Source organism: Podarcis cretensis (genome assembly GCF_951804945.1).
Source record: "Podarcis cretensis genome assembly, chromosome: 18".
Lineage (NCBI taxonomy): Eukaryota > Metazoa > Chordata > Lepidosauria > Squamata > Lacertidae > Podarcis > Podarcis cretensis.
Window position 1 is genome coordinate 3,966,201 of NC_137188.1, and position 24,310 is coordinate 3,990,510.

The 24,310-nt window shown below is 49.5% G+C and overlaps 2 protein-coding genes and 1 long non-coding RNA gene across 11 annotated transcripts in view; 2 read left to right on the forward strand and 1 right to left on the reverse strand.

Annotated features, from left to right (window-relative positions):
- LOC307207300 overlaps nt 1–16,115 on the reverse strand; it is a 113,402-nt gene extending 97,287 nt beyond the window's left edge. Inside the window, exon 1 of the long non-coding RNA XR_013834621.1 lies at nt 14,688–16,115. This is a non-coding gene — a long non-coding RNA (uncharacterized lncRNA). The remainder of the gene's footprint in view (nt 1–14,687) is intronic.
- KLHL26 (kelch like family member 26) lies at nt 174–13,734 on the forward strand. 3 transcript variants are annotated; one of them, XM_079960641.1, is made up of 3 exons: nt 174–316; nt 5,808–5,990; nt 12,048–13,734. In XM_079960641.1, exons 1-3 carry the CDS (start codon nt 189–191, stop codon nt 13,627–13,629), a joined length of 1,893 nt encoding a protein of 630 aa, XP_079816767.1. In that variant the 5' UTR covers nt 174–188; the 3' UTR covers nt 13,630–13,734. The 3 variants fall into 3 exon arrangements, with proteins under 3 accessions (XP_079816767.1, XP_079816768.1, XP_079816769.1); XM_079960642.1 differs by lacking the exon at nt 174–316 and adding an exon at nt 3,919–4,049; XM_079960643.1 differs by lacking the exon at nt 174–316 and adding an exon at nt 5,410–5,431.
- Nucleotides 16,116–21,745: 5,630 nt separating the features above from the next.
- Nucleotides 21,746–24,310, forward strand: part of CRTC1 (CREB regulated transcription coactivator 1) — a 50,611-nt gene continuing 48,046 nt past the window's right edge. For 4 of the 7 annotated variants that reach the window (XM_079960644.1, XM_079960646.1, XM_079960648.1 and 1 more), the window contains exon 1: nt 21,746–21,936. In XM_079960644.1, coding sequence (XP_079816770.1) covers nt 21,808–21,936 — 129 coding nt within the window. In that variant the 5' untranslated portion in view covers nt 21,746–21,807. The remainder of the gene's footprint in view (nt 21,937–24,310) is intronic. The other 3 variants (XM_079960645.1, XM_079960647.1, XM_079960650.1) reach the window with 1 other exon arrangement.

Genomic DNA, 24,310 nt, shown 5'->3' on the forward strand with positions numbered 1-24,310 from the left:
AAAAAGGCGGGCTGGCCTCGACTCCGCCTCTTGCCCCGCCCCTCGCCCCCCGCCCCGCCCCCTCCGCCGCGCCGTCACGTCCCGCCTTCCCGCCTTCCGGCCTGCTCTGAGGCGCAGCGTCGGCGTCGCCTGGAAGGGGAAGCCGGGCCTGGCCAAGGCCTGAGGCGGCGGCGGCGGCGGCGGGCAAGATGGCGGAGTCCGGAGGGGCCGAAGCCTTCGCCTCCGCCGAGCGGCCGCCCACGCCCAGCGTCGCCGGGGGAGGCGGAGGGAGCGGCGGCGGAGGCGGAGGAGGAGGCGGCGGCAGCAGCAGCAGCAGGTGAGGAAAGAGGGAGGAGGAGGGAGGAGGAAGAAGAAGAAGAAGAAGAGGGGCGCCTGCTCTTGAGGAGGGAACTCCCTGCACTTTACCCGCTCTGAGCCCGGCCTTGGCTGGGGAGGGCGGGGTATAAATTAATAATAATAATAATAATAATAATAATAATTATTATTATTATTATTATTATTATTCTTGCTGCTTTGCTTTCCTCGCAGCACAGCATTTATTAAGATTTTTCTTGATATATTTTAGCGCTGCTTTTGCTATTATTGCCATGCTTAGTGCATCGGTTAGTTGCTGCTTTATTTTCATTCTACCTTATCTGCTCTTATCACAGCATTTAGCACATCGTTGTTGCTGTTCTGTTATTATTCCGCGTTATTTGCTGCTGTCATCATATTTAGTATAAAATTGTAGAAGTGGGAGGGACCCTGAGGGTCATCTAGTCCAGTGTTTCCCAACCTTGTGCCTCCAGCTGTTTTTGAACTACAACTCCCATCATCCCTGACTAGCAAGACCAGTGGCAAGGGATGATGGGAATTGTTGTCCAAAAACAGCTGGCGGCACAAGGTTAGGAAACACTGATCTAAAGACACAAGAGCTACCCACGCTGGAGGAATGGCAGGCGAAAGTGATCGACTTTATGGGACTGGCAGAAATGACCGGCAGAATCCGCGACCAAGAGAAAGAGACTGTGGAAGAAGACTGGAAGAAGTTTAAAATATATCTTAAGAGCTACTATAAAATTGAGGAGTGCTAAAATGCTAAGGGTGAGGAAGACGTAGAATTACAGCGGTAAATTTTGTTTGATTTAGGGTAAAATTGAAAGGGAGAATGAATTTATATTTAATTGGCTAAAAGGGTTGTTGAATAATTGTTAAAAATAAAAGGATGCAAAAAGGGGAAGGTATGGGGAAGTCCGAGAAAAGAGGCTTATGGAAATAAGGTTAAGAAATTATGAATTTATGTGTTTGTTTCTATGTTGTTTTTGTTGTGTTTGTTAAAATGCACACGTCAGTTGTGCTTTAGCTCTTAAGAGATCCTGAGTGTCCTGCATTCTTGATTTGCCAATTTAAAACATATTGGTGGACATAAAAAACCCCACACACCTGCCAAAGGGGAGACTCTGTGGGACTTAAGTTTTAGCCCACCCCTGGCCTATAGGGCTTCAAATATCCTTTCCAGATTTAAGAATCTCCTCACTCCGTGCACTTGCTCAAGAGAGGTGTTGTGCTCTTCTTTTGTACGGTGGTGAAAGATTTGAATTGTTTCAGTAACCATGGATACCGCTAATTTATCTGAAGGAGGCTGACTGTATTATATGCATATATGCTTTTAAAAAAAAATCTAATTGCCGTTTTAGAAGCGGAAAATGTGCCTTCTGTGTAAGCATGTAACTTGAGGCACTAAGTGAGCAGCGTTTAGTAGAATAGCATTAAGTTTTAAGTATGCTTAATGCTTCCCTCCTTTATTTTCCGGTTTGTGTGCCTGGGATAAAGTTTAAGACTTCTTCTTCTTCCGCTGCTGCTGCTGCTGCTGCTGCTGCTGCTGCTGCTGCTGCTGCTGCTGCAGTACAAATCCAGAATGATGCATCTTGTGCTCATCAAAGCATTTGATGAAAAAAAGTTAAGAGTCGTGGGATAGGATTAGGATTGTTTTCCACATACACACGAAATGTGCATTAAGCCAAGCCACAGTTCACAGTTCTACTGAGCAGCTGGGAGAATTCAGTCTGTAGAGCTTGTGACTCTTAATCTTGGGATCATGGGTTCAAGCACCACCTCTGGCAAAAGATTCCTGAGTTGCAGGGGGTTGGGCTAGATGACCCCCGTGGTCCCTTCCAACTCTATGATAATAATAATAATAATAATAATAATAATAATAATAATAATAATAAATTTTATTTCTATCCCGCCCTCCCCAGCCAAAGCTGGGCTCAGGGCGGCTAACAACAATCAAAATAATCCAACGATTCTAAAAACATTTCATTATAAAAATTAATTAAAATCAAATTTATGGCAACCAATAAGCAAAATTCTGTGCAGATTGCCAGAGGAGGGGGGTCAGGCTGCGCCCTGACCAAAGGCCTGGTGGAACAGCTCTGTTTTGCAGGCCCTGCGGAAAGATGTCAAGATGATTCGATAAACAATTTCCCTCAGTCTTCTAACTTCTTCTGCACATCTCCAATCAAAAGGAGCCGGAAAGAATAGCTTGTTCACAAACGGCATCGTAGCTTTGTTGTATCTTAATGGGATCATTTCAGTGCTGAACTGTCTTAAGAGTTTGTTCGTTGAATTTGTTCTGTTTAGGATTTTCTGTACCTCCTTTCAGCCACAAAGGCTCCATGGGGGAAACACAAAACAGTAATCAGTGCACAGTACAGTAAAATCAATAGGATACAATTAATAACTGGGAGGGGAAAATGGACACATCACTACTGTAATACCATCCAACAGCAGCAGGGAGGAAAGAGGTTTTTTTTTTTTTTTAAAAAAAATATTTTTATTAAACAATTTTAACAGAACTTATCAATCAAGAGTTAATTGAAATTGGGCCATTCCTCTGTAAGGGATGAAAGTTAAGATATAGTGATAAGGGGGATCTGGTCCTTTCTTTTTCTGTTTCTTCTTACTTTAGTTTCTTCTCTTTACTGTATTTCCTGTAGATTGGTTTGTTTCTTTTACTGTGTTTTTGAAAACTTCATTTAAAAGTCCCCCCCCCAATTAACAGGGCATCAAATTTCATTCTGGGTGCTAGGAAGGGACATGGGGTGGCAGAGAGTGTGTGTGAGAGAGAACCGGGTGCCCTGCTTATTTTTTTACCGCCCCCCCGTCAGTTACCTTAAGGAAATGTGGCCCTCCCCAGAAAAAAAGAGTTCCCCTTCACTGAATTAAAACAATCCAGAAAAGATGCTTACCATGTGCCTAAATCAGTGCTTCCCAAACTTACGCTTCTCCAGCTGTTTTTGAACTACAGTGGTGCCCCGCAAGACGAATGCCTCGCAAGACGGAAAACCCGCTAGACGAAAGGGTTTTCCGTTTTGGAGGTGCTTCGCAAAACGAATTTCCTATGGGCTTGCTTCGCAAGACGAAAATGTCTTGCGAGTTCCTGCGGGTTTTTTTTTCTCCCCCCCTTTTTCTAAGCCGCTAAGCCGCTTATCAGCTGATCCGCTAAGCCGCTTATCAACTGATCCGCTAAGCCCCTAAGCCGCTAATAGCGCTAATCCGCTAAGCCGCTAATGGGCTTGCTTCGCAAGATGAAAAAACTGCAAGACGAAGAGACTCGCGGAACGGATTCTTTTCGTCTTGCGAGGCACCACTGTACAACTTCCATCATCCCTAGCTAGCAGAGATGATGGGAATTGTAGTTTTTAAAAAACAGCTGGAGACCCAAGTTTGGGAAACCCTGGGCACTAAATTCTCCAGAAAAGAGGAGGCCAAATAGACCTTCTAGGAGAGAAGGTTCTGGTAAGGATTCTAAGAAAGCTAGCCGATGCAAGGGGTTGTGGATGTCCCAGCATATTTAGAAGTAAAGCGGGAGAGATTTGGGAACTCTACATCCTGCTTCCAAGCCCTAGTCCTGTGAGCTAGCCAGGGGCACCTCACCTGGACGCTGTCATAATGGCCACTTCAGCCCAGGTCAGGGGGCAGGTGGAATCCATCTGCCTCAGCTGGCAGCTGCAGTTTGCTTTCATGCTTCTCATGGCACCCAATGCTGGTGGTCCCAGACTGATCAGGTAGGTGCCAGTCTGAGAAGTTGTGGCTGAATTGTGAAAAGACCCCTGCTTGCTCTGGTTGAAGCAGGCTTGGGAACCAAGCTTTACTTAGGAATCTATTGGGATACCTGCCCTATACCAGGTCCCCCCAGCTCAAGATCATCTACACCGACTGGCAGTGGCAATTCTAATAAAAAAAATAATAGTAATAATAATAATAATTTATTTATACCCCGCCCATCTGGCTGGGTTTCCTCAGCCACTCTGGGCAGCTCCCAACCAAATATTAAAAACACAGTACAGCATTAAACAGGATGCGGGTGGCACTGTGGGTTAAACCATAGAGCCTAGGGCTTGCCAATCAGAAGGTCAGCGGTTTGAATCCCCGTGACGGGGTGAGCTCCCGTTGCTCGGTCCCTGCTCCTGCCAACCTAACAGTTCGAAAGCACGTCAAGTGCAAGTAGATAAATAGGTACCGCTCCAGCGGGAAGGTAAATGATGTTTCCGTGCACTGCTCTGGTTCGCCAGAAGTGGCTTAGTCATGCTGGCCACATGACCTGGAAGCTGTACCACGGCCAATAAAGCGAGATGAGCGCCGCAACCCCAGAGTCGGCCACGATTGGGCCTAATGGTCAGGGGTCCCTTTACCTTTACCTTACAGCGTTAAACATTAAAAACTTCCCTAAACAGGGCTGCCTTCAGGCAGCTGTGCCTGGAGACACCAGCAATTGAACCAGCGACCCTCTGAGTGCAAGGCAGATGTTCAGAATAGTCCACCCTGTTCTGCCTTGGTCAGACTATACCTGGAGTCCTGGGCGCCACAATTTAGGAAGGATGTCGACAAGCTGGAAGTCGTGCAGAGGAGATGATCAAGAGTCTGGAAATCAAGCCTTGTAAGGAATGGTTGAAGGAGCTGGGTATGTTTAGCATGAAAAAGAGGAGACTTAAGAGGAGATAGGATAGCCATCTTCAACTACAGTGGTGCCCTGCAAGACGAACGCCTCGCAAGACAGAAAACCCGCTAGACGAAAGGGTTTTCCGTTTTGGAGGCGCTTCGCAAAATGAATTTCCCTATGGGCTTGCTTCGCAAGACGAAAATGTCTTGCGAGTTCCTGCGGGGTTTCCCCCCCCCCTTTTCCTAAGCCCTAAGCCGCTTATCAGCTGATCCGCTAAAAGCCGCTAAACCGCTAATAGCGCTAATCCACTAAACTGTCAATGGGCTTGCTTCGCAAGACGAAAAAAACGCTATACGAAGAGCCTCACGGAAAGGATTAATTTCGTCTTGCGAGGCACCACTGTACCTCAAGGGCTGTCAGATGGAAGATGGAGGAAGCTTGTTTTCTCCTGCTCCGGAGGGGAGGACCTGAACCCATGGCTTCAAGTTAGAAGAAAGGAGATTTCGAGTGAGTATCAGGAAAAACGTCCTGACGGTGAGAGTTGTTTGACAGTGGAATGGTCTCCCTGGGTTGCTTGTGGACTTTCTTGGAGGTTTTTAAGCAGAGGTTGGAGGGCCATCTGTCCTGGATGCTTCAGCATTGCAGGGGGTTGGACTGGATGACCCTTGGGGCTCTCTTCCAACTCTACACTTCCAGGAGGGCGTCATAGGCCTTGTGGGAGAGGGGATGCTGGGCTGGATGGCCTCCTCTGGTCTGATACAGGCATGCTGCCAAGCTCTGCTCGCCTTCCTGAGGCCCTGATTGGGTCAGTTCTACAGGCCAGCAGTTTGAAAGCCTCTCTCTGTTTCTTCTTTCCGCCCATATCACCCCCTCGCCCTTTCAGCATGGCAGACAAGAGCAGCACGTTGAAATGCACTTTCTCCGCCCCGGGCCACAGCGCGACACTCCTGCACGGCTTGGCCTCCCTCCGGGCTCAGGCCCAGCTGCTCGATGTCATCCTCACCATCAACAACGAGGTGTTCCAGGTCCACAAAGTTGTCCTGGCTGCCTGCAGTGACTACTTCAGGTGAGAGACCCGGAGTACCCCCTCACCTCTGCTCCAGCGTTAGGAGCTCAGATAGTAAACGTAAAGGGACCCCTGACCATTAGGTCCAGTCATGGATGACTCTGGGGTTGTGGCGCTCATCTCGCTTTACTGGCCGAGGTACAGCTTCTGGGTCATGTGGCCAGCAGGACTAAGCCGCTTCTGGCGAACCAGAGCAGCGCACGGAAACGCCGTTTACCTTCCCGCCGGAGCAGTACCTATTTATCTACTTGCACTTTGACGTGCTTTCGAACTGCTAGGTTGGCAGGAGCAGGGACCAAGCAACGGGAGCTCACCCCGTCGCAGGGATTCGAACCGCTGACCTTCTGATCAGCAAGCCCTAGGCTCAGTGGTTTAACCCACAGCGCCACCCACATCCCTGGAGCTCAGATATGGTACCTTAAACCTAGCTTACGGTTGCCACAACGGAATGTCTCTTTCTTTTTATAACGATTTTATTGAAAGCATTTTTAAAAACATATTAAACAATAACACTGAAACTCGTTTATAAGAAAATACAGAACACTATTGTACAGAAAAGAGAAAGAGGAAAAAAGAATAGACTGGAAGAATAACTGAAAAGACCCTTTATCACATTTATATTGTGCATATCTTATCAATTACCCACACATCGAAAGGCAGGCTCCCCCAGCTCTCACCTGGGTGCCTACCTCTTCTCCCAGTCTCCCACCCTGACTGAGATCCTTTTAAAAAAACAAAAACAAAAAACAATTTTATTGAAAGTTTTTAAACATATTAAACAATAAAATTCAAACTCACACATAAGAAAATACAAAACACAATTGTATGGAAAGGAGAAAGGAAAAAAAAGAATAGAGTGAGAAGAACTAAAAAGACCCTTTATCACATATTGCAGCATGTTGGGGGGTTGGACTAGATGGCCCTCCGGGTCCCTACCAGCGCTACAATTCTATGATCTCAACTACATTTCTTGACTGTAGCTTGCTCTTAGAGCAGTTCACTTGTCCCAGTATGCAAGAAGGGAAAACACACACAGTGGAAATGGAGATGGCATGAACTAATGGACTAAAGCAGAGGTTTTTTAACTGTGGTCTGTGCGTTCCATTTGGGTGGCCTGTGAAAAGGCTACAGCACAGTCAAATATCTCTGTACTCAGCCCTGCACTTACTTTCCTTGATGTGGTGATGGAGGACTAAGGTGCCCAGAAAAGGGGTCCATGAATCGTGCAGCAGCAGCACAGAAGCACAGGATGTGTGTCTTGCTGCTCATGAGTCAGCTGTCTTGATGGAGAGGTCCATTGCCAGAAATCTCCACATCGGCGCAGTTGGACCTGTGACTGACTCCTGGGGCATTTCAAAAACTGTTCTTCCACCAGAGGAGGCTGACTGTCTTCTCCAGAAACAGTGCAGGAAACAGTCCCTTTTGGCGTTAGGTGAAGGAGGGGGAGAGGGAGGGAGACCATCTCTTCTTAGTAAAGGTAAAGGGACCCCTGACCATTAGATCCAGTCATGGCAGACTCTGGGGTTGTGGCGCTCATCTCGCTTTATTGGCCGAGGGAGATGGCGTACAGCTTCCGGGTCAGGTGGCCAGCATGACTAAGCCGCTTCTGGCGAACCAGAGCAGCGTATGGAAACGCCGTTTACCTTCCCGCTGGAGTGGTACCTATTTATCTACTTGCACTTGGACGTGCTTTCGAACTACTAGGTTGGCAGGAGCAGGGACCGAGCAACAGGAGCTCGCCCCGTCGCGGGGATTCGATCCGCCGACCTTCTGATCGGCAAGACCTAGGCTCTCTGGTTTAACCCACAGCACGACCCGCGTCCCACCTCTCTTCTTAGAATGGCCCCTAAATCTGTGGTACGCAGGGCATCTGTTTTGCATGCAGAAGGTCCCAGGGACAGCCTGCAGGCAGGGCTGCGAGAGGCTCCTGCTTGCAACAGCGGAGAGCGCCTGCCAATCAGTGTGAACACTACTGAGCTACATGGGCCAATAATCCGACTCCGTGTCAGGCAGCTTCCAGTGTCCCTGAGAAGGCAGCTGGAGCCCATGTGGAGCTGCTGTGTGGCCAGGGATTGCCAGGGATGATGGGAGTTGTAGTCCTACAACATCTGCAAAAAAACTTACATGCAGGACTCGAGTTCAGAAACACTCCCCTCACCCCAATCGCCAGCAACTGGTATTCGGAAACATTACTGTCTCCAACTGTAGAGACAAAGCACAGCCATCCTGGCTAATAGCCGTTGAAATTAGGCCCTGTGATTTCAGCAGGTTTACTCTATAAGTAAAACTGAATTGAACACCACCCTGTTTTTCTAATCCCCTTTTAAGAACTGAATTGACACTGACTAAGAGCAGGCGAAATAAAGTGCTCCACAGAACACATCTTCACAGAGGTGTGGCGATGGACGTGAGTTTAGATGGCTTTTAAAAAGGGGGCTTGGAGAGTTTCGTGGAGGAGGAGCAAAGAGGCACCTGTGGCTCATTAGCTGTGATGTTTAGGAGTGTTACCAGGAACATTTTGGCCCAGCCTCTGCGGAGGGCTTCTGGCATTGTGTAAACTTCCTGGAGGCACCTGATTGCTGCAGTCATAGAATCATAGAATCATAGAGTTGGAAGAGACCACAAGGGCCATCGAGTCCAACCCCCTGCCAAGCAGGAAACGCCATCAGAGCACTCCTGACATATGGTTGTCAAGCCTCTGCTTCAAGACCTCCAAAGAAGGAGACTCCACCACACTCCTTGGCAGCAAATTCCACTGTCAAACAGCTCTTACTGTCAGGAAGTTCTTCCTAATGTTTAGCTGGAATCTTCTTTCTTGTAGTTTGGAACCATTGCTCCGTGTCCGCTTCTCTGGAGCAGCAGAAAACAACCTTTCTCCCTCCTCTATGTGACATCCTTTTATATATTTGAACATGGCTATCATATCACCCCTTAACCTCCTCTTCTCCAGGCTAAACATGCACAGCTCCCTTAGCCGTTCCTCATAAGGCATCATTTCCAGGCCTTTGACCATTTTAGTTGCCCTCCTCTGGACACGTTCCAGTTTGTCAGTGTCCTTCTTGAACTGTGGTGCCCAGAACTGGACACAGTACTCCAGGTGAGGTCTGACCAGAGCAGAATACAGTGGCACTATTACTTCCCTTGATCTAGATGCTATACTCCTATTAATGCAGCCCAGAATTGCATTGGCTTTTTTAGCTGCCGCGTCACACTGTTGGCTCATGTCAAGTTTGTGGTCAACCAAGACTCCTAGATCCTTTTCACATGTACTGCTCTCAAGCCAGGTGTTACCCATCTTGTATTTGTGCTTCTCATTTGTGCTTCTCATATTTGTGCCTGCAGTGGCAGGCCGTGGGTTCCATAGGATTGTGCGGCTACCGCAGTGGGAACTGTAGTTCAGAGGGGACCAGGCTGGGGAAGGCTGAATCAGACGGGCCTCTGATCTAGCAGGGCGCCATCAGAGCATATCACACCTGTCCTAAAGGATCAACACTGGCTTCCAGCAGTGTTGGTGCTGACCTTCAAAGCCCTGAAGAAGCGCCTGCACCCCCATCGCCCAGCCTGGAGACTGATGTCCATTTCAGAGGGCCTTTTAGTTGCTCCCTTACTGAGAGAAGTGAAGTTACAAAGAACCAGGCAGAGGGCCTTCTCGTTGGTGGCACCCTCCCCATGGAACGCCCTCCCATCAGATTGTCAAGGAAATAAAGAACTATCTTGACTTTTAGAATCCACCTGAAGGGAAGTTTTTAATGTTTGCTGTTTTATTGTGTTTTCAGTATTTGGCTGGGAGCATCCCAGAGTGGTGGGGCAACCCAGCATATTATTATTATTATTATTATTATTATTATTATTATTATTATTATTCCTTCAGCTGTGCTCCCGCTTCTCAGCCTGGTGACTCACCCCTCCCCACCCACACAGCGGCTTGCTTTGCATTCCCCCTTCAGACTTGGTATCTGGGGGGCTTGGGAAAACTACCAGCACCATTGGGGCAGAGGATCTAGCCTCAGAGCCTTTGCGACGTCCCTGCTGGGTGTGTGTGTGTTGTTCTGAGCATATAGAAGTGGTGAGTAAGAGCCCCAACACCCATCTCCCACACTGGCCACTCCATACTTGGCACTCACCACCTTTTCTCCACCTTCTTGCAGCTGCTGGGGTTAACACCCTCCTTGCTTTTTTTGCTACCTTCTGAGATTTGTGTGTGGGTTTTTATTATTATTATTATTAACTTTATTGGCGTTAGTTTCCCTAGTAACATCAAACCCCAGAGGTTTATTGCTCTTCCTAACAGGCAAGTGATTATCGGAGGCAGATGCTAATGGCTCTTGTCTGACTGAATTTGTGCACTTACGGTGCTGGGCCATAAGTGCATCAAGAGCTTCTTTGATAACTTGGGTATGTAGAGGATCTAGTAGCATGTTCCTCCCTTTCTGTCCCCCCGCCTTGCCCCAATTTAGGTTCAGATCAAGGGGGCGAGGGAGAGGTGGCACTGAAAAGCTTTTCGCCTCTTGTTTCTTTAATCTGGATTTCAGGGCTATGAAGTGTCATCTTCTAACAACACCAGGATTATTTGGCCGTGCCTCTCCGGACTTTTAGCTTGCCGTTGTTGATAAAAAGCCTTCCTCCCGCTCCGCAGCAGCTTAAGATATGCCGGCATCATAATGCATAAAGCTTCCATTTGTTGCCCCTGATGAACAATAACCATTTAGTGGCTTAGCCGGTCACTGAGCTGTGGGGAGGGAACTCAGTGCTTTGATTTTCCAGAGTAAAATTGACCTACATCTGGGCTGAGCTTAGACAAAAGAGCTACAAATTCTCTTCTTCCCACAGACCCCTGTTGTTAGTCAACTCCCTTTTCATTTACCTGTCTGCCAAGCCCTTTCCTATCTGGTAGCATAAGAGGATGCTTGGACAGTTCGCCGACATTTCGCCTAAATATGCCAACAATTTCAGGGCTCCAGAAAAGCCGAACGCTGGTCAGAATAGAAAGTGGTGAAAAGCCATCAGAGAAGGGTCAGTGCAGATTTCTCTAGGGAGGGAGTATCCTTAGCTGTGGGGCAGCTGCAAAGATTCTTAAATTTTATTATTTTTTGCTATTATTTATTAAATTTATTGGCCACTTTCTTTACCAAGGTAACTTAAAACACATAAACGTACAGCACAAAAGAAAACACAAAAGGTAGGGTGAACCATTCCAAAGAGGCTACGGATAATTAAAAGTCAAAGGAAGGCCTGGTAGAAAAGGAATACTTTTTGCCTGGCACCTAAATAATATGCAACAATTGGGAAATGTTTGCAGAATTCTTAAAAACTCAGTGTAAAGATGTTAAAACGCAAATAGGATTTGAGCAGGAATAGCAGTGAGGGTGAACTTTTTGTTTTTCTTGTGAGATAGGGTGAACATATAGAGTAACTATAATATGCCACATAAATTCAAATTTTGAGGGAACCAGGGAGGGTGGGAGGGGAAGTCATAGCTGGAATGATTGATTGGTAAATTTAAAATGTTACTGAATTGCTTATTTGTTAAATACTACTACTACTACTATGGGACGTGGGTGGTGCTGTGGGTTAAACCACAGAGCCTAGGACTTGCCGATCAGAAGGTCGGCGGTTCGAATCCCCGCGACGGGGTGAGCTCCCATTGCTTGGTCCCTTCTCGTGCCCACCTAGCAGTTTGAAAGCACGTCAAAGTGCAAGTAGATAAATAGGTACCACTCTGGCGGGAAGGTAAACGGCGTTGCCGTGCGCTGCTCTGGTTCACCAGAAGTGGCTCAGTCATGCTGGCCACATGACCTGGAAGCTGTACGCCGGCTCCCTCGGCCAGTAAAGCGAGATGAGCGCCGCAACCCCAGAGTCGGCCACGACTGGGCCTAATGGTCAGGGGTCCCTTTACCCTTTACTACTACTACTACAGTTGGCCGATGGGTTAAAAGGATAACTTTAACTTGGTGGAAACGGGAGTCACTCAGCCTTTGGGGAAGCTGCCTATGTTGACAAGCTAGGAATGGTGAATCTGAACACTCTCCTCTCTCTCTTGGGCTCTTTGACATCTAGGGCCATGTTCACTGGCGGAATGCGGGAAGCCAACCAGGATGTGATTGAGCTGAAAGGCGTCTCTGCGAAGGGCTTGAAGCACATCATCGAGTTTGCCTACAGCGCCGAAGTGACGCTGGACCTGGACTGCATCCAGGACGTCCTCGGGGCGGCCGTCTTCCTGCAGATGGTGCCAGTGGTGGAGCTGTGCGAGGAGTTCCTCAAGTCTGCCATGAGCGTCGAGACCTGCCTCAACATTGGGCAGATGGCCACCACCTTCAGCCTTGCTTCCTTGAAGGAGTCGGTAGATGCCTTCACCTTCCGCCACTTCCTCCAGATTTCTGAGGAGGAGGACTTCCTCCACCTTCCCCTCGAGCGCCTCGTCTTCTTCCTCCAGAGCAACAAGCTCAAGAGCTGTAGCGAGATCGACCTCTTCCGGGCCGCCATCCGCTGGCTGCAGTATGACCCAGCGCGCCGCGGCAACGCCAGCCAGGTCCTCTGCCACATCCGCTTCCCGCTTATGAAGTCCTCCGAGCTGGTGGACCACGTCCAGACTTTGGACATCATGGTGGAAGACGTCCTGTGCCGGCAGTACCTCCTGGAGGCTTTCAACTACCAGATCCTGCCCTTCCGGCAGCACGAGATGCAGTCTCCCCGCACCGCCATCCGCTCGGACGTGCTCTCCCTCATCACCTTTGGCGGCACGCCATACACGGACAACGACCGCACCGTGAGCAGCAAGGTCTACTACCTGCCGGATGGCAGCGCCCGGCAGTTTAAGGAGCTGACGGAGATGGAGGTGGGCAGCAGCCACACCTGCGTGGCGCTGCTGGACAACTTTGTCTACGTGGTTGGCGGGCAGCACCTGCAGTACCGCAGCGGCGAGGGGGCGGTCGACGCCTGCTACCGCTACGACCCGCACCTGAACCAGTGGCTGCGCATCCAGGCCATGCAGGAGAGCCGGATCCAGTTCCAGCTGAACGTCCTGCATGGCATGGTCTACGCCACAGGAGGCAGGAACCGCTCCGGCAGCTTGGCCTCGGTGGAGAGGTACTGCCCGCGGACCAACGAGTGGAGCTACGTGTGCTCGCTCAAGCGCAGGACGTGGGGGCACGCCGGGGCTGCGGTGGGGGGCAGGCTGTACATATCGGGCGGCTACGGGATCTCGGTCGAGGACAAGAAGGCCCTGCACTGCTACGATCCCGCCATGGACCAGTGGGAGTTCAAGGCCCCCATGAACGAGCCACGAGTCCTGCACGCAATGGTCAGCGCCAACAGCAGGATCTACTCACTTGGGGGCCGCATGGACCATGTCGATCGCTGCTTTGATGTCCTGGCGGTGGAGTACTACGTCCCCGAAGCCAGCCAGTGGACAACGGTCAGCCCCATGCGGGCGGGGCAGTCCGAGGCGGGCTGCTGCCTGCTGGAGAAGAAGATCTACATCGTCGGGGGGTACAACTGGCACCTGAACAACGTGACCAGCATCATACAGGTGTACAACACAGAGACGGATGAGTGGGAGAGGGACTTGCACTTCCCAGAGTCTTTCGCTGGCATTGCCTGCGTGCCGGTCATCCTACCACAGACCACAGCTCGGAGGTGACCACCCTGAAACTTCAGCCCAGTCTCCCAAGGCATCACATGCCATCAAAGATGTACATTCTGGCCTGCCCCGTTTTGGAAAATAAAATGTTTTGTGTCCACGGCAGGCGAGCAAGGTCTTCCACCTTACCCTGTTGTCCTCCATAACTTTTTGACAATTTGTGTTCCGTCCCTGCTGGGTTGGAGGAGGTTCTAAGGAAGACTGAGCTAGGATTGTGGTGGGGTTTGTGCGAGACGGGATGGGTGGTGTTCCCCATTAACTCCTCCCCCCATCTTGCAGGTATTTTTTTATTTTAAAAAGAAGCTCCTTTCTCCTCCCTTCCACCCCCCAAAATTATGAACTGCGGAGTTTTTACTGCACGCCAGAGCACTGGTGCATGTGAGTTCGTTTGGTCTGGACAGTTTAAAAGAAAAGAAAAAAACATCCTGAACTTCCGAAAAAGCAATAAAAGAGGATGAGGCAGCTGGCTGGGGTGAGTTGGGGTGGAGGAGCTCACAGAGGAGATGAAAAATGTGTGATCTCATCCTAGCAGGTGTGCCTGTTCAACCCGCCCCCCCCCCCCCCCCCGAAAAGCACATTTTAAACACAAGTACATCGCACACTTGTTTGGGTAGTCTTCTTTCTTTCTCTCTCTCTCTCAAAAACTGTAGAAGGAGTTCCCAAACAGCAAAATGGAACAGGAAGCTAGGATTGGGATATTCAAAACAACATGTAAGGAACAAAGCAATTCAAATGCATTTAGTAATTGTGTAGCGCCTAGCACAGCAAGGTAATGGGCAGAAAAAGAAATTGAGCTTAAGGTTGGTGCTGCCACCCTGCTTCCCCATGTTGTTCTCGCAGGACAGCAATGCTCCCCCAGATTTCCCAGTTTTAAGTTGCTTGGGGCTGCCTTTCCCAAGTCAGCTGGCTGCCCCCCCCCCCCCCGTTGCAACACACCGTAACTCTGTTGCTGCAGGAGTAAGTCTGGTCTGGGCCAGAGATGGGCCAAGGAGGTGCTTTCTGGGTTGGACTGATTCTGAATCAGTGTTGTAGATTAGTAAAGGTAAAGGTAAAGGGACCCCTGACCATTAGGTCCAGTCGTGGCCGACTCTGGGGTTGCAGCGCTCATCTCGCTTTACTGGCCGAGGGAGCCGGCGTACAGCTTCCGGGTCATGTGGCCAGCATGACTAAGCTGCTTCTGGCGAACCAGAGCAGCGCACGGAAACGCCGTTTACCTTCCCGCCGCAGCGGGACCTATTTATCTACTTGCACTTTTGATGTGCTTTCGAACTGCTAGGTTGGCAGGAGCAGGGACCGAGCAACGGGAGCTCACCCCGTCACGGGGATTCGAACCGCCGACGTTCTGATCGGCTCTGTGGTTTAACCCACAGTGCCACCCGTGTCCCTGTAGATTATTATTATTTTAATTATTTTTATTAATTAAATTTGTATGCTGCCTTCTGCTTGAAGATCTCCGGGCAGTTCACAATGTAAAATCACACTATAAAAAACACAAAACACATAATAAAAATAATAACAACAATCTAATAATCCCTCCTCCCACAACACATTTAAAAGGGAGGGCATTGTCAATCAGCCAAAGGCCTGGTTTAAGAGGAACATTTTTGCCTGGTGCCTAAAGGTTTATAATGAAGGTGCCAAGTGAGCCTCCCTGGGGAGAGTGTTCCACAAACAGGGAGCCACTGTAGACAAGACCCTGTTCTGCCGGGTCTCACATTACCACACACTGCCCCTGGGCAACTGCCAGCCCCTGACAAAGCCCACCCCTCACCCTAGGGCCAAACTCCCCTTTAATTTTTAAACTGGCCTCGAACCTGCCATTTTTAATTTCCCACAATGCCTATAGTGCCCTGCTGCCCTGCAGTATCATGGGAACATTTGCGCCTGGTGGCAAGCTTGCTGCTCAAAAGACAGGAAACATTTTTGTGCTTTGCGCATAGGTTGTAGAAAGACAGAAATGTAGAGTTGGACGGGGTCCTGTGGGTCATCTAGTCCAACCCCCTGCGATGCAGAAAAGCATCCCTGGCAGGTCCCTGGTTCAGTCCCAGTGGCAACTCCAGGTAGGGCTGGGGAAAACTCCTTGCCTCAAACTGTCAGAGTAGACAATACCAACCTAACTGGACCAAGCATCCTACTCTGTATACTTAATTTCCTATGTTTCTAGAGGGGTCCTGCTGCGTAGTGGAGCTGGCCAGAGGTTGCCATGCCTTATCCCCCATGATTATATTCCATGGAGTGGAGTTAGCACAGCTCCTCCTCTGTAGTTGCTCCCTGAGCTATAGAAGCCCCTGTGCTGTAGCGTTGCTGCTGGCTGAATCTGAGACTCTCTTAATGCATTTTAACCGCACAGGCCTGAGCCACGGCTTATAGGATGGAACAAGCTACAAACCCACAAAACAAAGCGAGCTATTTGGAACAGGCGAGAATGCATCCCTGGCCGTTCATGCCTTTTGCTAGTCAGCTTTTTCGCTTCTGTCTTAACAGATCGTGGACTCTTGGAGAATTTCCCACCCGTCCCTGCCAAGATGCGAAATTAAAGCAGGCTTTTCTAAGCACGTTTCGATGCGTTGACGTTCCAAATTATTTTGATGCACTTAAACATGTTTGAGCGGGAGGCTCGCCTCCCCTCCCCTCTCACAGGAAAGTAAAGTAAGGCAGAGGGGAGATGCAGAGATTTACTTATTTGAAATGCAGCATTTTTTTTCAGAGGATGTGTTCTGCATGTGTCGGTGGTCCCGAACTTTGAAGTGGGATGAGATTTCTAACCAAAAGACTTGTTTCTTCTGTGGTTCCCCCTTTAACTTGAGAGTTTTAAAACGCACAATTTTTTTTCCACTCCAATGAGATTTATTATTACTGTTCATTTCATTTCCATACCGGTTTATATTTCAAAGAAATAATCTCGAAATGGTTTGCAACACATTAAAACATCAAATGAAACAATCCAGAATAAAACCAATTCAAGCTTCAAGGGAAATCTTTCAGATCCTTCTGTAAGTGACATTTTATTAATTTACCTACTTAATTTATAGAGCTTCCCCCTGGCAGAAGGGCTCTAGGAAGGCAGGGTGGCATAGGGGTTAGAGTGTCAGACCTGGGAGACCAGGGTTCAAACCCCCATTCAGTCATGAAGCTCACTGGGCGACCCTGGAGTCAGTCCCAGCCTCTTAGCCCACCTCACAGGGTCATTGTAGGGATTAACTGGGGGGCAGGTGGGAGTTAAGTGCAAAAAAAAATAATCAGCTGACCTGCTTAAGAAAGTTGGAGGGGCCAGTCAGAGGGAGATGTCAGTTGCCAGTCTTCCACATGGTTGCGATGGGTAAAAGTCACCCCACTTCAAAGTTCTGGGGAATATCAAACACTGGACCCAACCAGCACAGGCTGGAGCTGACGGTAGTAAAAAATTCAACCTGTGGACACCAGTTTGTGGAAGCCTGCGCAAAAGAGAGGTAAGTTACTGCAGGGAAATTGCAGCACATAACAGTGTGTCAAAAGGAACCTAAATTGCAGGTGTAAGGTACTTCTCACGTAGCTTTGTGACTGCCTCAATCCTGCTTTACAAGGTCTCTCTCCCTGGATTTGGGGAATGGGAGGATAAGATCTAAGTCAGTTTAGGGGTTGGCCAGGAGGAGTGTGCTTGTTCCCTCTCGCACAGCGTGCCTGCACCCATGGAGAGCGGCCTCATTGTGGGTCTACAACCACTTCGCTTCCTTTCGAACTGCAACCTCCATGCTGCAAGAACTCGCTGGTATTTATTTATAATAAAAATGAGTTCTGATATTGCTCTGTGAAAAGCACCTGGGGTGTTTTCTGCCAGAGTTTCGTTCTTGGTGGTGGTGGTGTCCAGCAGCGCTCTCCTTAAGTTCTCAGTGCAGAAGGGGTACAAAAGTGTGCTTGTGCCTCTGTCAGATTTGCGGCACTGAAAAAACCTGTCTTGCCTCCTCCGTGCCATTTGGGCCGAGGGCTGACTCCTAGTTAAAAACAAAACTGCATATGGTCCCGTCCCCTCCATTGTGGAGACTGGCCAAAACATGACAAAACACGAAGAGATGGAAGGTTTCTAGAAATAAAAACATGGGGTTGTCTCCAAAATTAGTCATGCTTGGAGTTTACACATTTAAAAGAGAATTGGCATGGCTAACAAGCCCATGGATCTGACCCACTTAAATTAATGCTCCATTAACTTGGGACTAGAGTCCATCTTAGCATTGCATATAGCCTACCGTCTCTACTCTGGAGTCGGATGCAAGGTGTGCTTTGCATCGATGAAGGCAACTGCTTCAAATACGCAGAAAGGTTCACATGCATAACTCTCCGCCACTTCATAGGACTAACTTAGGTCCGTTCACTTCAATGGGTCTGTGAGCAGAAATGAGCTGGTTTCAATCAATATATTTATATCTATATATTGTTATAGGGAAGCGGGTGGTGCTGTGGGTTAAACCACAGAGCCTAGGACTTGCCGATCAGAAGGTCATTGGTTTGAATCCCCACGATGGGGTGAGCTCCAGTTGCTCGGTCCCAGCTGCTGCCAACCTAGCAGTTTGAAAGCACCTCAAAGTGAAAGTAGATAAATAGGTACCACTCCGGCGGGAAGGTAAACGGCGTTTCCGTGCGCTGCTCTGGTTTGCCAGAAGAGCTTAGTCCTGCTGGCCACATGACCCAGAAGCTGTACGCCTGCTCCCTCGGACAGTAAAGTGAGATGAGCGCTGCAACCCCAGAGTTGGACACGACTGGACCTAATGTTCAGGGGTCCCTTTATATATTGTTATACTGAAGCTGAGGCTCCAATGCTTTGGCCACCTCATGAGAAGATAAGACTCTGGAAAAAACTCTTGACGTTGGGTAAGATTGAGGGCACAAGGAGAAGGGGACGACAGAGGACGAGGTGGATGGACAGAACAAAATAAAAAAATTCCTTCCAGTAGCACCTTAAAGACCAACTAAGTTGAAGGCTTCCGGGTTAGCGCGATCTGGTTAATGGCGGATTCCCTCCGAGCTCCGGAGGGAATCGGTTCCGCTGGACAAGGGTTCTACCGCGACGGTGACGCGGGGACCCTCAGAAACCGCAGGCGCTGAAGCCTGCGGACTTGGTGACTCGGCGGGCACCTAAAGCGCCCCCCCGACCCACGAAGAGCCTTTTTAAAGGCTGCGGAGAGGGTACGGGGGAGCGGCGTGGTGCTGTGAGTGGACCGCTACTGCAGTGGAGCGAAGCCGCGAGCCATGGCCGGAGACCGCTGACTTTCTTCCCTGAAATTCGGACTTTAATTAATCCGTGAGTAAAATGGAATTTGGACTTTAAAATTTCTACCTTCGAATTTGGTACGATCGGGGGATGTGCTAAAGGGAAGTCCGCACCCCCCTGCTTACAGAAGATTTAAAGCAAGGAGCGGAGAACTAAGGTGGAGAGTTTTTTCTTTTTGGTGTTTTTTAAAAGATAATATTTTCATGAATTTGACAGAAGAAGATTTGTGCTGGAGAGTAAGAGTGGAATTTTAGAAGCCTTTGTCTAAACCCCCCCCAGACCCGGGAGTGTCCTGTATGTGAGCTGGAGAAAAGGAACAAGGGGTTTGACAGCTCTCAAAGGAGCTGTCAAACGGGCAGTGAAAGTTAAAAAAGTTAAAAATCTTATTATTTAACACCTTTCTGGACTAAATTTGTTATACTTGAATTAAACTGGTTGGGAACAAAGTAGTGAAATAACAAAGTAACGGACTGTTGGGAAAAGACTATTAAGTAACCAGAATCCCCCTAGGGGAAACATTGAAACACTACAATGGCTGCAGAGGGAAAACTACAGGCAGAGATAGACAGAATGTTTTTTCTCGTGGGAAAGTTGCAGGAGCAGACTACGGCTATGAATAAACAACTTATAACCTTGAACACTAAAATAAGTGACTCTGCTGAATGCACAATGGATTTGACCAGGAAAAAATCTACAGCTGAATTAGAAGAGATAACTTCGGAACAGGAGGAGAGGGAACAAGGGCCAGTACAGATGGAGAGTACCAACCAGAAGCCTACATTGTCAGAACATAAAGAAGAAGACCTTTGGATTACAAATCTGCGAAAGATGCGAAAGAGGAGGGAGGAAGCCCCTGGAACACTTGGAATATTTGAATTTAAAAGAAGCAAGAAATATGATTGGGGCTTCCTCTTTGAGTATGGAAGATCAGCTGACCTTTCGCAGCAGCTGGTACCAAGCACTTTGGACGGAAGAAAATCTGATGAGACTGAGCTAGAACTCCTTCGAGACCCGATGACCAACAAAGAGGGCTACCAACAAAATCGGCAGAGAGAGACTGACAGAGATTTAAAGGCCTCAGATGTGAGGAATCCAGGCTAAAAACTGTCTTTGTGGACATGGGGACATTGGGAAGGGACAGAAACCGGGGCGGGGGGGGGGGAAGAACTTTTAAAAAAAATGTTTATGACCTTTGTGTTTGATTATTATGACCTATTTTTAAGATAAAAGGGAAATTCGTGGAAGGAATTTGAGTCGACCTTAGAAAAGGATTTAATATTTATAAGAAAATTGGATAAGTAAAATTTGGCCAAGTAATAAGAATTAAGTATTTCTTTTAAAAAATATATATATAATAATAATATGTAAAGGATGAGAGACATGAACTTGCTGAGCTAATTTAATTGAATTAGGATGTATGAAGGGGGGGTGGGGGGAGGTCAAGAACTGGGGTTAGGAAAGTAAGGATATGAAACTTTATATGTGTTGTCGTTGTCTGTTTGTGTGTGTCTGTGTATATAAAATGTGAAAACTCAATAAAAATTTTATATATAAAAAAAAGACCAACTAAGTTAGTTTTTGGTATGAGCTTTCGTGTGCATGCACACTTCTTCAGATACACACGAAAGCTCATACCAAAAACGAACTTAGTTGGTCTTTAAGGTGCTACTGGAAGGAATTTTTTTATTTTGCTTTGACTATGGCAGACCAACACGGCTACCTATCTGTGGATGGACAGTGTTATAGAAGCGACCAAAATGAATTTGACGAAACTCTGGGAGGCAGTGGAAGACAGGAGTGCCTGGCGTCCTCTGGTCCGTGGGGTCACGAAGAGCCGGACACGACTAGTAAACAACAACATATATTGTTAAATAAAACGATAAAATGTTCAGAGGCAGCCTGTCACTGAACATCAGAATAAGCAGCCTCCCCTCTGCTGTGGCTTTTCATTTTAGTACCATCTTTTGGGGGTAGACTGCGCCTGTCTGTGGAGGCTCTGTTATTTCTCATAATTTAGTATGGCTATCTCTTGCCAGATATGGAGCAACAAGAGCAGGTTGTGTGTGTTGGAGGCTTAAACTAATCAAGAAATTGAGAGAGGGGGAGGTTTAATTATTTGGGGGGGGGGAGCCGGCCTACCAAGCAAGGAGGGCCTGAGAAAGGAGATAAAGCACTGCGCATGCGCTACGAAGCCTGCTTGAGATAGAAGGGGGGGGACCACAAAAACAGCTTTCTGCGCCTGCGGCGAAAAGCAGCGAAGGGATGTGTATGATAAGAGATGAGAAAGCGCGGCGCATGCGCCATGCCGCCTCGTTTCATTTCCCCCCCCTCCTCCGCTGCCGAGTTTGCGCGCTGCAGCTCTACTCGTCTCTCGCGAGCCAATCCCCTCCTCGTTTCCCACCTATTCTGCCCATTTCCAAGCTTGCGCGTGCGCAAAACCAACATCTCCCTCTCGCTTCCTCGCCGCCCACCTTTTTTTGGTCTGCGCACGCGCGCTGCGCCTCGCCTCCTCCCTCCCTCCCTTTCTATTTTGCGCGTGCGCGTTGTTGCATCCCGAGTTCTTTTCTCTCTCCGCCCAGCCCACTTCTCGCTCGCGCGTGCGCGCTGCGTCCGAGCCTCCGCTCCGCAAGCCGTCCTCCTCCTCCCCCTCCTCCTATTCTGCCCGTTCCTACGCCTGCGCAGTTGCGCACCTGCGGGCGGAGCGTGCGCAGTCGGCCGCGCCGCCTCTCCTGCCAGCCCTCTCTGACTTTCGCGCCTGCGCAGTCGCCCGGATTTTGCTTGTTTGGTTGGCGGCGCGGCGGCCGGGTGGGGGAGGAGGGAGAGAGGGAGTGAGGGCGCGCGCGCGCGCGCGGGTGCGCAGGCGCACTGGCGCCCGGAGCGGGAGGGGGCGGCGGCGACGGCGGCGGCGGCGGGAGGGATGCGGACGGGGGAAGATGGCGGCCTCGTCGAACAACCCGCGGAAATTCAGCGAGAAGATCGCGCTGCACAACCAGAAGCAGGCCGAGGAGACGGCGGCCTTCGAGGAGGTCATGAAGGACCTCAGCCTCACGCGCGCCCACCGGGTGAGCCCGGGCTGAGGGGGGGAGGCGCAGGGCGGACGCCCCCTCAGGGAGGCAGGGAAGGAGGGAAGCCCCTCAGGGGTCGCCAGGCGGGATGGAGGCGGTGGGAAGGCCGGCAGCCCCTCAGGGAAGGAAGCCCGCGCTCGCCTCTGGTCTGTGAGGGGGAAATTAAGCGCCGTGGGGGGGGAGTGGGGGGGGGGCGAGGAGGAGAAAGGAAAGAGGGAGGGGTGGGATGGAGTCGCCTGGCTGACTGACTGAAGGGAAGGAAGCTTCAGCATCACTTCACACCTTTGGGGAATATTATGCGTGTGTGTATTTGGGAGGGGGGTCTTTGAGGGGAGAGGGGAGGAGGAGGAGGAGGAGGAGGAAGACACCCCCCCCAAAAGGAGGGAAGCTCAGCATCACCCCATCTGCGTGTGTGAAGGAAAACGTATACATGCATACATGCATATACACGCATACACAGGCATGCTGCCCATCTGGGTGTCTTTGAGGGGTGAAAAAGAGGAGAGGAGTGGTGGGAGGAGGAAGGCCGAGGGAGGGGGGGTGAGAAAGGGGGTGGGGGGTTGGATGCGCTTGGCTGACATACCCCCCCCCCTTCTTAGGAAGCACAGAATACTCTCTCCTCAAGGCATAGCTGTCTTTTTTTAAAGGGAAATTCCGAATAGGATTCCTCGCAAGAAAAGGGAAAAGTTGACAGCTGTACCTCAAGGGTGTGTGTGTGTGTGAGGTGAAATGATTGGTGTGGGGAAGTCCTTGAGGGGCAAGGAAAATGAGAGAGGGAAGAGGGAGGGATGGGGGGTGTTGGCTGGCAGGCATCCCAGCTGACATCTCCTTAGGGCTCCCCTTCCTCTGCCTCTGGTGTGAGGGAGGGGGGGAATGGTAGTAGTGGCAGTGGCGTAGCGTGGGGGGTGCAGGGGGGGCTGGCCGCACCGGCCGCAACATCTGGGGGTTAGGGTTAGGGGGCGCAAATCCACGGGTTAGGGGGCGCAAATTACTTGCCTTGCCCCGGGTGCTGACAACCCACGCTACGCCACTGAGTAATGGGGTTTTGGGGGCTGAGGAGGAAGATGGAGGAAATGGTGATGCCCTAACTGGTTGACACCCCCTTAGGGAGGGAAGCCCAGAATACCCTCAAAGTGGCACCTCTTCCTTGTTCCCCCCCTTTCAGAAAGGAGAGTTGAAGGACTGCCTTTTCAATTATATCCTATTGGGGGGTTGCTAAAAGGTTGACACATGATCCCTGTTTTCTCTATCCCTCCCCCCCCCTCCTAAAAAGGTAGTTTACATTTGAGGCAAATGGGGGTGCTTTGAATTTAGGGAACTGGTTACTTACCCCAATTTTTCAGGATTTTAAAAGGCCACACACAAACACACCCCATTTATGGGTGTGAGGGGAAGGGTTATTGGTGGATGTGAAGGAAAATTAGCTATTTGGGGAAACGGGGTTAAGCGGGCAACAGAAAGAGAATTAAGTGGCCTCAGTTTTATGACAGAGGAAAATGGGGCTGTTCTGAGGGTGGGATGAATTGGGAGGAGTGACACCCTATTTTCCTTCTCCCCTCAGAAAAGATGTTAAAGCCTGTTTGGTGGTTTGAGGTTACAGTATTGACACGTGTGTGTGTGTGTGTGTGTGTGTGTGTGTGTGTGAGTGAGAGAGAGAGAGAGAGAGAGAGAGAGAGAATTTAGGATGTGATATCCCCCTTCCCATCCTTCAGTAAGGGACTAAAGGACTGCTGCCCCAATTTATGGGTGTGATTAGAAGGGGGGAAGGTTGTAGCTAAATGTAGCGGGACAGCAAACAGAACCCCCTCTCCCCACTTTCTGAATTCAGAAATGTGTGCCAGGTTGAGTGGGGATCAGGAATCGCCCTTCCTCAAACCCATGGGTCAGGAATTGAAATGGGGGATTAATACACAAAAGGGGAAGAACTGCTGTCTCCCCTCTTTCTCCCTGCTCAGAAAGGTTGTGTGTGTAGGGTTAAGGACCCCCCCCCCCTTCTCAAATTATAGTGGAGGGGTCTGAAAAATTAAAGAGGGGAATTAGGTGAAGGGCACCCATAGGAATGGGTTGACACCTCCCCCGAAGGAAACAAGGGGGGCAGTGACCATCCTGTCACCCAATGCTTTGGAATTATTATATGAAAGGGAGCAGAAGAGAAATAAAAACACTGGGGGAGTGAGTGGAAAGGACCCCTCCAACTACTTGCAGAGGGGGTGGTTCTTTATGTCCTCTCCTTTTTCTGCCTGTGGGGTAAATGGGTTGGGTGACTCTAGCAAGCAGAGTGGGGCAACTCCACTTGCCCCCTTGTACCCCAGTAGAAAGTCTGGGACAGAATACACCACCAGTTCAGTGGAACTCTTAAACTGGGGGGTAG

Coding starts and splice junctions, on each gene's coding strand:
- KLHL26 (XM_079960641.1), top strand. CDS start 189: ATGGCGGAGTCCGGAGGGGCCGAAGCCTTCGCCTCCGCCGAGCGGCCG. Junction 317..5,807: donor GGCGGCAGCAGCAGCAGCAG/GTGAGGAAAGAG, acceptor TCGCCCTTTCAG/CATGGCAGACAAGAGCAGCA. Junction 5,991..12,047: donor GCCTGCAGTGACTACTTCAG/GTGAGAGACCCG, acceptor TTTGACATCTAG/GGCCATGTTCACTGGCGGAA.